Source organism: Octopus sinensis, linkage group LG1, assembly GCF_006345805.1.
Source record: "Octopus sinensis linkage group LG1, ASM634580v1, whole genome shotgun sequence".
NCBI classification, from domain to species: Eukaryota; Metazoa; Mollusca; class Cephalopoda; order Octopoda; family Octopodidae; genus Octopus; species Octopus sinensis.
Window position 1 is genome coordinate 137169083 of NC_042997.1, and position 13024 is coordinate 137182106.

Consider the following 13024-nt stretch of genomic DNA (forward strand, 5'->3'; position numbering starts at 1 on the left):
TACTTTACCTTTAATTCTTTGTCTCTTTGACGCCATGCATTGCGCCGTTTTGTCAAATCTTGAAGTCTGAGAAAATCAGTAACTTGACCATTACCATCAATTATCACAGCAAAGGATGGTATATCCCTTAAAGAAAGAAAGAAAATTATTTAAATTTTATAAACTAATTTATATTTTACAAATAAAAAGATAAATAATAAGTGTAAGAAGATTCAAAAATATTTCAATACATCATATAAATTTTTATGCATACATATTTTTAAGATATAGAACTTTTGAAAAAAAAAATTTTGTTTAGTCAACACAGGTTAAAGCAGTTAAAATAAAATTTAAGTCTTTTTAAAAATATATCGAGTAGAAATAAAATCTTACCAGGAGGTACTGTACGCAACACCCATAACTTTCAGTCCATTACTGTTATCATCATAATCATAATCATCTTCAAGCTGTTGATCAGCTTGGTATGGAGCAACTTTTAAATAGTTGTTCAACTTACGACAGCATGCCTATAAATTAAAAAGTTATTGAAAATGAAAATGCAAATTTTGTAAGAAAAATTTTTAAATAATGCATTTAAAAAAGATTAATAGGCATAATCAAATTAGAACCTTTGCCATTTTCAATATATTTATGGTTATAATTTGCTTCTGAACAGAAATTATATATTCTAATATGTAAAAAGATCAGCAGCTTTTATTATTATAAAACAAGAATCATTTACCGAGAACAAAAAAAAAAGATTGATACAGGAGCAGTCTAAATAATGCAGATTGACTGTAATTTTAATGTTTTTTAATAGTAACAGCAGCTGAGAAAGTTGGTGGCTTAAATATTGGTATAAATATTATAGAAAACAGGAAGAGTCAAAACTCAGGAAAGATGTATATATTAATGTCGTTGAAATAAATGTAGAATTGAAGAGTCATAGAGATAGGAAGTACTGGGATAGAAGGATTTTGTGACAAGCTGGCAGAGAAATAATGACCAAATATATAAAACGAATAGAACAATTGTCTGTAAGAGACATGAACAACCAAGGAATACCTACTCTCAAAACATAATCTTTTCCTTCTTTCAGTAATTTTGCACGAATTTCCTTTTCCATTTGGGGATAAAGAATTTTATTGAGAGCTCTTTCTAATGCTTGACTTCTTTGGTTATTCCATTGCTGTACAAGTTTGCTAAATTCATCCTAGAAAAATAAGAGCAAATTAAAAAAAGAGAGTTAAAGAAGGAAAAGAAGGTGAGAAAAAGAGGGTGAATAATCAAGGTGGATTACTTTTTAATTAAAAAATAATAATAAACAAATAACTCAAATGTTTAAGCAGTGCTGACATAAAATATTTAACTTACTCTGTAATAAAGTTGTTGAATTTCTTTGAAATACGTTTGTGTATTTCCAGAGAAATTATCCATACTGAATTCAATGACCAACAGACCATCTTCTTCTGCCTACAAATATAATTCAGGCAATTACTAAAGATGGAAAAAACATTTATATACAAAAAGAATTAATAGCAAAATAAGTTAATAACTAATGCTTCTTACCTGAGAAAGTTTTACAAATGCATCATCTTTCAGGTCTATAACTGGCTTATTCCGCAAATATTTACAACTATAACATGGGTGGCTCTCATCAATTTCCTGAAAAGAATATTTTATATATAGGTATGCATGTGTGTGAGTGCAGTATAAAATAATTTCGTTAAAGCTGTCTTCATTAAGCTTTCTTAGAGTAGTGGTTAGACAAAATCCCTTGCAATATTAATCAATATGTTCCTTTACATTCTCAGTTCAAGTCCTTTTGTGGGCCACAAAAATAAGTGCTCACCAAGTATTGGCAGGGATTAAATCCACCAGACACTTCTCACTCTCCTGTAAATGTGTAGCTTAGCACCAATTCATTAAGTTTTTATCATAGAAACTTTACTTTTAAACTCTAAATAAAATGTGTTGAAATATATGTATCAATAAAAATAAGTGAAAAATAAAATGCATTTTTAGTTACCTTAAATAAAAAGCTATATTGCAACAGTAATATAATGAAAATACAGTTTCCATTGAGTAATAAAAGTTAAGCCGTTTCTTAATACTTGGAACTCTAAAACTATTTATGCAATGATGCTTTACCCCACAATACATATGCTTTCCATCAAAGTTGACATCTTAAATGAAATTGCAAATAAATAAGGGTTATAAAGTTCATAAGGTCTATTATTACTTCTAAATTCTGGTTATAGTCTATTAACAACAAAGAGTAACTTTCAGAGGGACAAAGATTTCTCTGTCAAAGCTGCAGCAAATTGTGCCTGGAAGTACAGCCGTTAATAAAATAATTACCTGGAACCTTCAGTATTAGATTACTTATAATATATTCCTATTCACAACTGTATGACCTCATTTCTTGTACACAAGAAATAGTTTATTATATGTAATACATACCAGTAATTATCAGTTCACTTACTTTCATTCCCTTTTTGGTTGGTCTTACTTTTATTTTAGCTCTCTCAAAGTAAGCTGATCGAATACACTGTCGTACTAATGGGTCATGTGCAATTTGCATTGCCACTATATGACGAGCACCCATTAAAACATCTTCTTCAGTTGGAAATTGACTAAAAAAAATATAATCCAATTTAATTATATATATATATATAACAATTTAATAATATATCTAATATGTATGTAATTAATAATACATTTAAAATCTAATATATAATAACATATAGAAAGATTTTGAAATACAGAAGAAAAAGCAACTGTAATTGCTTTTATGGTAAAATGACAATGAAACTTTTTTGGCCTATTTAAAAAACATGTATGCTGAAAGTAATTAGGAAATTACAAAGGAATAACCAAACTGTTCCTGATGTTAAAAGTTTTTATAATTCACAAAAATATTACCAAAAATAAATCCATGACATGGAAAGCCAAAAAATAATTTACTAAATTAAGTATTTCTAATAACATCAATTTAATTGACCATACCCACTTATTAAGTCTTTAGCAAGCTCAGAAGGTTCACCAGGATATTGATCAACTTCATGACGCTGATAGTTATCACGTAAATTTTCCCCAAATTGTTCAGGAGTGAGTCCAAACTTCTGTGCAATATCATCTATTGATATAGGTTTGGAATTTAATTAGTCAATTACGTAAATAACTATGAGAAACAGATTTTAAAAAAAACAATTTCTGATAGCACTAAACCAAAAGTGTTTTAAAACAATAATAATCTATTTAAATTTAGTAAAGATCTTACTTTTGACAACCAATCAATTAAAATGAAAAGGAGAATATTGCTACAGCATGCAGAAACAAGTATAAGACTAGATGTGAAGTTACTTCAATGCAAGTGGATTACAAAGCTATTTAGTTAATTATTTTATTGTTATCAGTTCTAAATTAGTGAATCTAACTGCAACAAAGAAATCATCTTTTTTTAAAGCCTTTTCAAATATTAATATTGTTTACCTAGTTTCGCTTGTAGACAAAGGTCATATCCAGTTTTACGAGTGGCCTGCTTGATGGTATCAGTAGCTTCTTGAGCAGTTTCATCAGTGTTTGATTCTTCTTGCTTCTTTTTCTTCTCCATATTCCGCATCTTTGGTATATCAGATCCATAATGGAGGAGGAAATGTTGATAGCAGTCTCGAAGTTCTTCTAAAGTTTGAACTTTTTTTACTCTATAAAACAATAATCAAATATATATATATATATATATACATACACACACATCATTATGAGATATGTGAATAATATACTGATCTTTATTCTTTATGTGAAGATTCTAAGACAATATTTGAAATATTTGCAAGTATGGATAACTGCACAGGTTTCAGCACTAGACACCTCAATGACACTAGATATATCTGTTCTTAGAAGTGTAGTATATTTTGAGTAGCAACATAAACTTTTTCCCTCTTCTTGCTGTATTAGAGAACTTGAGTGAAGTTATATCAATGTGTCCAACTGATTAAAAATTCTATTTCTTAATGCAGCTGAGGATAGCCCTGCATTTAAATTGATGCAATGATTGCATTGTTCAATTAAATGAAGCCACACTACCGTCAAGGCCACAATTACGATTTCAAAAGTGCCATTTACATGACACTGGTAATGGCTACAACTATTTTTATGATTTCACTTGCTTTAACAAGTCTTCTCGAGCACAGCATATCGCCAAAGGTCTCGGTCACTTGTCATCACTTCCATTAGGCCCAACATTTGAAGATTGTGCTTCATCACCTCATTCCATGCCTTCCCCACAGGTTCCTTTCACAGTTAGTTTGGCACTATATGTATATTCTTGAATGCAGAACCTCAGTGTGGCTACAGTCCAATAAGTGAAGCCAGTAAAACATTAAGATATACACACACAGTTGGTCTTTTACACACATCAAAGTGACTTAGCACATAGCTAAGACTGCAGTGTTGAAGCAACAATAGATCCACTGTCAGGATATGATTAAAGAAATGTTGATTGGTCTCACATAGTTTGGAAGTAGTGCATAGATACTTGTATTTTGTTGATAAAGTATGGATTAATGTCAAAGTAAGCAAAAAGATTTTCAAAAATATCAGGTAACAAGAATACATCACGAAGTTGCAGTTGAATTTTCCAGATGTTAGAAGCTATATAATATGCACAAAATGTTAGTTTTTAAGTGATATTAAAAACAAAGACAAACAGTATGTATCAAAAGTACTTTACCTTGCAACATCATCACTTGTAAGTGGTCGAGTCTCTAAAACTTTATCAGGATCTGAATTCTCTTCAAATTGAAAGTTCTGCATTTTCTCAAACAGCCGAACAAGATTTTGTTTTCTTTGTCTTAATTGACTCCACTTAAATATATAAAGAATATAAAACCATGTTTTTCATTGTGAATATAATCTGAGCTTTTTTTTTTTAAATACTCCTTAAATATGCAAATATTTCTAAATTACATGATTCTAACTTTAGGCAGCAATTGAAAACATACAATCTAAGAATGGTAAAGTCAATGCAAATGATGAAAACCATTCATAAAAACCATCAAGAAGAACAAATATAGATGGGCTGGCCACATCACACAACTGAAGGACAAGAGATGGACAATCAGGGTGATGGAATGATCACCAAGACAATGAACAAGATCAAGAGGCTGACCAAAGACAAGATGGTGAGATGATCTCAGTTGCTACATGGCCATGACTGGTCAGAGATAGACAGCAATGGAAGGAGTCCATCCATAAAATGTTAATTACTTAAAACATAGTAGTAGATGTCTGCATGCTTTGTTTTGTAGAGGGTCAACAACTTCTCAAGTCTGACCTTAAAGAAGAATCCTAAGGTTTGTAAACTGGTTTTGACAGTTTTATATATGTATTAAATGTTGCCATGAAAGCTCATCTAAAATTGTGAGGCCTTTAAAGGTTTTAGTTACATGCTGTTCTCTTTTATACATTAAACAATGCTGTGATAAAGCCCCTTTCTCAAAATCCATCTTACATTCACACAATATAACTAATAAATTATGCTAAGTCTATTCTCTAGTCTTTGCAAGTTTGTTTTTTTTACCCTCGCTGATGATACTTAACTATTTTTCAATATCACAATTGTTATGTGCATCATATGAACTAGTGATCTGTAACAAGGTTGAATTAATGCAAGTACACACCACCATCTTCATTATTTAATGTCTGTTTCCCATGTTGGCAAGGCCAGGAGCCTCACCAGGTTCCAGAGTTTGTTTTGGCATGGTTTCTACAGCTTGATGCCCTTCCTAATACCAACTCCTTTACAGAATGCACTGGGTGCTTTTTACGTAGCACATCACCAGTGCTTTTTTAGTGGCACCACAACCAATGCTTTTTACACACACATAAACTACACCCAACCAACAATATAAGCATTATCTTCAGTTTACAGCCTTACTAGAATGCTTAATTGGGATTAATAAAGTAAATATAAGGCCCTTTGAAGACACTTATGCCCAAATATACAATATAACTTACTTTTTCATCATATTCCCAGACACGCCACAAATCATTTATATTCAAGTCAGGTTCTACATATTCTTTCCGATAAAATGCAATAAATGGAACCTGAAAAATTTTGTAGAAAGAGAAAAAAAGTTTTAATAACAATGTTTTGAAATACAGATCAATAAATCTTTGACATTTCTACAATGCATATTATACAAGAGGCTACTTAACCAAGAAATATACTACATTGAAAAATATCTATTTCTGACGAAAAAGAAAAGAAAAATGTAAAGAAACTGAAACTACACACTCCTAATCCATTTTTTCAGGAAGAGAAACATTTCATATTTCAAGAATTGCAGAACACCATATCTGTTTTCAACTAACATTCATTCTAAACTGAACTTATTTATTGATATGCTGTGTTTAGAGGAATGAGCACAGAGCTTTAGCTATGACACAGGTGATGAACAGCCTGTGAGGAATCATTTTGTTCAAGTCTATATGTTGAATGAGACACTAGTAATTTAAGTGATATTTCAAATGTTGGCTGGAAGTATATTAGTACCTGTAACAAATGATATGATTTTATTGCTTGCCTTTATATTTTCCACAATTATTTGGATTAACACTTTCAATATTAACCCAAAAATGTTTTGGCTCATAATACCAACCCAGCCATAGCTGGCTAAGAGTACCCATTGTTATTTAAATGTGAATTTAAGCACAAATCTCATTAGTACATTTGTGAAAACATGTGATTTCACTTCGTAAATAGTTGAGTTATAGTATCTGACATTGCTTGGCATGATATCTGAACTCAGTGAATTTTGGGAGATTTTTTTCCACATTTTTTCGGCATCTATTTTTTTTTTTAACTTTGAAAATGGATAGGAATTTCATGCTATCAAGCAGTGATTCCGAATTTAAAGGTTTTTCAAAGGAAAATATGGAGATATTGAGAAAAAGAATGAATGAGGTACAAAAGCACGTGGTATATAAGAATGAAAAGGATATTTCTGTATCCAAAACCAAAAGCAGCGATTCTGAAGAAACTGAAAGCAGCAATAGCGACAGCAAAGACAATTTTACATCGGAATGAAGTAAAAACTTTAAAAATGTTTTTATTAGCAATTTTTCTGAGCAGATGGGGGTCTATCCATAGTCTTTCTTAAGAAACGAAACTGTTAGCCGTTTATCCTTTTCAGTATGCTTGTTTGAAGCGATCACTGCGGAAACAAACTATTACGCAGAATATAAACAAACAGTATATGCCAGGAAAGCCCATGAAATGGGGATCAAAGTTTGGAAAATTTGTGAAGCAAATTCTAGGTACTGCCCAGGATTTAGTTTTTATACAGGGAAAATAATATAATAATAATAATAATAATGAAATTATTGTATACAGTGCTCAGGTGCACCACAACTTGTCAGAAAGTGCATATAAAGTACATGCAGTAATGTAAAAATGTCTCGAAAGCAAACAATGTATGAGTCAGATACATGCTTGTGTGTGTATGGAGGGGAGAAAATCAGGTGTAGTGTTAGCGAATCTCAGAAAGCATGGAAGTTTTGAAGGATGCAGTGCTCCGACAACTAACAACTGATGCTGGCAGTTTGTTCCATGCTAATGTTAGGGTATGATGTGGTCTGGAATTTATCACTTCCATACCATAACCAGGGCCATATATTATTTTTTGACTGATTTTTTTTAGTTCAGTCAAACTTGCAGTGGATTTAGGTGGATTCCAGTATTTCAGCTTATTTCACCTTTATGGTACACATGTTCTGTTGTGCAGTAAATTCATTTGATAATCTAGTGATGTGCACAATTCTTCTATATCAAAATTTTGTTGCGTACCCAATTGAATGTTAGCTGATGATTCATTTCCTATGGTAATGTTTAAACAAAATTTTACCTTTTGCTCAGTTTACCTGGATTTACATGTAATTAGAGTCACTCTGAGACAAAAGTTATGCAATAGAATTGATTAAGAACCCTTTCTTCAATTATGTTCCAAATATCACATTAATATGTTGATAAGTAACAAAGTTACAGCTGTTTAATGAAACTAGTCAAATTCGTGATTAGTTTAGAATTTAATTGAAACTCACGAAGGGTGTATTTTGGTCAGAAATATAGTAATGAAAGGGCTAAATAGTTATGCCTAGCCAGAACTTGTACTGTTCAAAATAAAACATACATTATTTTAATTTTTAATTATTCAAAAGCCAGTATGAATTATATAAATGAAATATTCATACTTACTTCATGAAGATGATTCCTCATGAAATTTAATGCATCTCTAATTTTATTAATTGCAGATGTACTTTTTGGTTGGTAATAGGAATATTGTCCTTCTCCGTGGTCACTCAGTTTGGAAATTAGTTTAGTTGTAAATGCCTGTTTATAAATCCATTCTGCTTCCTCATCTAATTCCCCTTCTTCAGTTTGAGTAACACGAATTTGACGAAGCTGAGTAAAAAAGTTGAAAGTTGGAAAAGTAAAACTGAAAATATCAATAATGTTTGTTTGAACATTCATTTTACCATGCTTCCATGGTTTAGATGTCTATTCTATTGAGACATTGTCTTACAGCCAGATGCCCTTCCTGTTTTTTTAAGTAAGGGCTATCTTATTCTGCAAAGTTGCAAATCTAGCAGATACATTGGCAAGAGAAGATAACATCAGAACCCATATGTCACAACTTTTGTAGATGTGAGATGTAAAGCTACATGCATGCACACACACACATATACTCGACAGTCTTTTTCAGCTTCTGCCTTTCAATTCCACTTAATTGGCCTAGGGCTATAGAAGAAGACACTCGTCCAAGGTAGTGCACTGGGACTGAGCTTGAAACCATGTGGCTGGGAAATAAACTTTTTAACTGCTCAGCTATGCCTGTGCCTTTATTAATAGGTAAGAAGTCAGTCTTGTATAACTGGGGTATACTTTAAGTGAATCAATACTACTACATGGTTCATATTTATTTTACTAAACCCATGAGAATAAAGGTTAACTCAAACTTCACAGGACTGAAATCAGAAGATAAAACAAAACAAAATTTTGTAAAGGCATTTTGTTTGGCACCTTACTGCTTCTCTCACACTCTCACATAAATAATAAAGTAATAAAATTTCTATTTACCTGGAATCTTTCAGGAACGTCTACAGTTCTAATTTCATTATCAAGATCAGTAAAATGACCCCTCTCTAATTCACTTGGTTCGTAAATCTGAAAGAAAATTTAAAAGATTCTATTTAGCACAAAAAAGACCCACATGGCCCATAAAATTCTATCAAAAATCTTTCAAAGTTTATACTATTATAAAATCAAAATTTTCCCATAAGTTGTTGAGAAACTTACCTCATAAATACTTTTCTTTGATGTCCGTTTTCGTCCAGCTTTTTTGGTTTTCAGAGCAGCTTCACCTTCTTCCATGTCTTCTTCATACTGTACAATTTAAAAAAACAGTTAGATGCATTGCAAGCCAAAATGGTGTATTATTTTAATGAAGATAATTTTTAACTGAAGAATGAAGGCATAGTACATGGTATTCTATACATTTGTGAATCATTTTGCCTCAAATACATGCCAAAATATTTTATGGTATTATTTTAGCCTTTTTAAAATAAAATCTATTAAAAATACTGCCAAGAATCATACTTCAGACATCTCTAAAAAGTTTGCATATTCAAATCCAAATCTTGCACCACAATTATATGCATGAAACTTTCCATAAGTTATATTTCAAACACTACCATCTAAAACTAAAAAGATATTTCAAAGTTGTGCAAATTTTGGGATAATTTCTAATTTTATTCAAGAATAACTGAAGATATTTCAAAGTGAAAGGTCTAATCTTTATATTTGAATATCCTGTTTAATTTTATGTAACAAAAGTTTGACAACTGAATGAAAATTCTAAAGAAATATGCCAACAAAATTTCTCTTTGTTGGAAAGTGCACTAACTTTGCAGATGACCCATAATGTTATTTTGAGAAAGCATACCTCATCTTCATAGTCTTCTTCATCTTCCTCTTCATCATATTTATCTAAATCAGCAAAGTCAAAATCAACACCAAAAATATCTTGTGCAATTTGCAAAGATCTGAAAAAGAATTTTAAAACATACTTATGTTATTAAAAAATTTATAATAAATTTGGAAGAGGAAAATAGTTTTGATTACTAAAAAGCATTTATTTGGCAAACATTATTAATCAATTGGTGTAAAATTTGCGCAATTGTTTTTACAAGATACCCAGGTAATAATTTATTAAATCTCTGGATTCAATCCCTCTGTGTGGCACATTAAGTGCTTATTGTAGTGTCAGGTTGACTAATGCTTCCTAAGTGTAATTTGATAAATGAAAACTATAGAACAACGTGTTTGCGTGTGTGCTCGTATGCCTGCATGTTAGTTCACCGTATGTCGAGTTGCGTCCCTTCATATGTAAAAACTTAGCGATTCACTGTATTAAGTTGATCGATGTGATCAACTAAAACCATTAAAAGCAGTGCTCCAGCCTAGCCACAGCAAAAAAAAAATTAAGAGAATACTAAATGGTTTTGTTTTCTTTAAATCCTTTCACATTTAAATTTTTACTGATAACTAGAAAATGAAATCGAATTGAACTAGCCAGGATCCCTGGTCTGGTGGGTACGTAAAAAGCACTATCCGACTCGTGGCCGATGCCAGCGCCGCCTCCACTGGCTTACATGCCGGTGGCACGTAAAATACACCAATCCGACTATACGACAGGCACTCATGCCAACCCCCTTTGCTTGCGAAGACATGTTGGGGCAAGCGAAATCAAAATCGAATTGAACCAGCCAGGATCCCTGGTCTGGTGGTACGTAAAAAGCACTATCCGACTCGTGGCCGATGCCAGTGCTGCCTCGACTGGCTTCCGTGCCGGTGGCACATAAAATACACCAATCTGACCATGGCCGTTGCCAGCCTCGCCTGGCACCTGTGCAGGTGGCACGTAAAAAGCACCCACTACACTCACGGAGTGGTTGGCGTTAGGAAGGGCATCCAGCTGTAGAAACATTGCCAGATAAGACTGGAGCCTGGTGCAGCCTTCTGGTTTCCCAGATCCCCGGTCGAACCGTCCAACCCATGTTAGCATGGAGAACGGACGTTAAACGATGACGATGATGATGATGACTAAAAAATATATCTAAAAGACTTACTTGTCTGTGTGTATAACAGGCTTTTTCTTCTTTCCTTTACTAATTGGTTGGCCTTCATCATCAACAATAAAATCATCAATATCTTTAAAAGAAAAAATAATTAGCTTATTACAAAATGCCTTTTCATTATTAAGATATTTTAATGGCATTAGATTCAAACAAATATTCATATGTAATTATAAACATATATTTCTTATGTTCTTTGTAATAATAACCTAATTATATGTTAAGGTTTTGTTTAAAAAAATTAATAAGGTTACACCATTTACACATTCCATATAATTTAAGTTTGAGATTCTCTTCAATGATTAAAAAATTACAAGAAAAGCCGTTGGAAAACCGATTATAACAGTGACTCCATCTAAGAATATCTGAAGAAGGAATATTATTCTGAAATATCATATCAGACTATGGATGACTTAATTACAACAGATATATAGCCCATTGTCTGTATTATAGTGCATTGTTGTACCATTCAAAACTTTTTATTCTTTACTTGATAAAGGATTTTAATATTTCAAAATAAAACTTCTGCGAAATGCATAATGAATTTTTGACTTGTTTTAATGGTTGAACTGACACTCTCAACAGAAAATATAGACCTATTAGGAAGACAGATCTACAGGAAGTCAAATCCTAGTTCACTGAGGATTCCATTGCAATTTTTGCAATGTTAAGTTATATAGCAAGCACTGTGCCCAATGACGAATGTTTTATCAATAATTACTGTAGTGACATGCTTAGAAATTGGGTTCATGAGGCATGTGAGTAGAAGCAATACACTACTTGAAATTCAACATCCAACAAGGATCCAGAAAGTAACTAGAGCTGATAAATGGTACAGATTGTTATTTTCAGTCCAAATGCATAATGGTATACATTAATTGACAGCTAGCAGCTAGCCATTTACAATAAATACAAATGTTTGTACCATGTATACAGTAGTTTCTTAGCTAAAAACTTTTAATATAAATTCAATTTAAAAATCAGCTTAAAAACAAAAAATACCTGATTCTTCTTCATCTGAACCTTCAATATCAAGTGCAAGGTCGTCTTTCTTTGGCTCTTCTTCTCGTTCACTAGCAGGCACTGCACTATCTTCTGCAGCATCCTCCTCTTCCTCTTCATCATCATCAAATAATGTGTTTGCAATTTCTCGCATTTGAGCATCAGTTTTGCTTTCTTCATCTTCACGGTCACTATCATCATCATCTGATGCAACTCGGATACGCTTACGTTTTTGCTGCAACACCAAAAATTACTATTAGTAAATTCTCATTTTTGTCCATTATAAAATTTCAACATAAGTCTACAATTTCAAAATCAGATGATCATTCAAAAATGTATTTGGATTTGCTAGATAATATTAAAGAAGAACAATAATTGTTGCCAAAGAAAAGTGGGAGGTAATCAGTTTTAAGACTTCTTGGAAACATTGTCCAAGACAAAGTATAAGGAATTCAATCCTAACATATGCATAGGATTCACAGTGACTGGCATTCAGAAGATCACTGATAAAAAGAGGATCACTGTTATATGTCAATGGAAGCTTCAATTTATGAATGTGAAAATGCTTGCAGGATAACTAGAAGTCTGATTAACTTTTGTCAAAAATATTTGAGTCTATCATCATCGTCTAATGTCCATTTTCCATGCTGACATGGGTTGGACGGTTTGACCAAGGTTTGGAGAGTCAGCGGCTGCACCAGGCTCCAATCTGATCTGGCAGTGTTTCTACAGTTGGATGCCCTTCCTAATGCCAACCACTCCAAGAGCGTAGTGGGTGCGTTTTATATGCCACCGGCACTGGAGCCAGTCAAGCAGGCCTGGCATCAATCACATTCGGATAGTG

The 13024-nt window shown here is 32.3% G+C and overlaps 1 protein-coding gene across 1 annotated transcript in view; it reads right to left on the reverse strand.

Annotated features, from left to right (window-relative positions):
- LOC115210605 (transcription elongation factor SPT6) overlaps positions 1-13024 on the reverse strand; it is a 40125-nt gene that overhangs the window by 22631 nt on the left and 4470 nt on the right. The window contains exons 4-19 of the mRNA XM_029779211.2: positions 12181-12415; positions 11173-11254; positions 9987-10086; positions 9341-9427; positions 9122-9208; positions 8240-8446; positions 6001-6090; positions 4715-4848; positions 3475-3686; positions 2989-3118; positions 2465-2615; positions 1549-1644; positions 1354-1452; positions 1049-1192; positions 373-506; positions 9-126 (exon numbers count right to left, since the gene is read on the reverse strand). Of these exons, the coding sequence (XP_029635071.1) occupies positions 9-126; positions 373-506; positions 1049-1192; positions 1354-1452; positions 1549-1644; positions 2465-2615; positions 2989-3118; positions 3475-3686; positions 4715-4848; positions 6001-6090; positions 8240-8446; positions 9122-9208; positions 9341-9427; positions 9987-10086; positions 11173-11254; positions 12181-12415 (2106 nt within the window). The remainder of the gene's footprint in view (positions 1-8; positions 127-372; positions 507-1048; positions 1193-1353; positions 1453-1548; positions 1645-2464; positions 2616-2988; positions 3119-3474; positions 3687-4714; positions 4849-6000; positions 6091-8239; positions 8447-9121; positions 9209-9340; positions 9428-9986; positions 10087-11172; positions 11255-12180; positions 12416-13024) is intronic.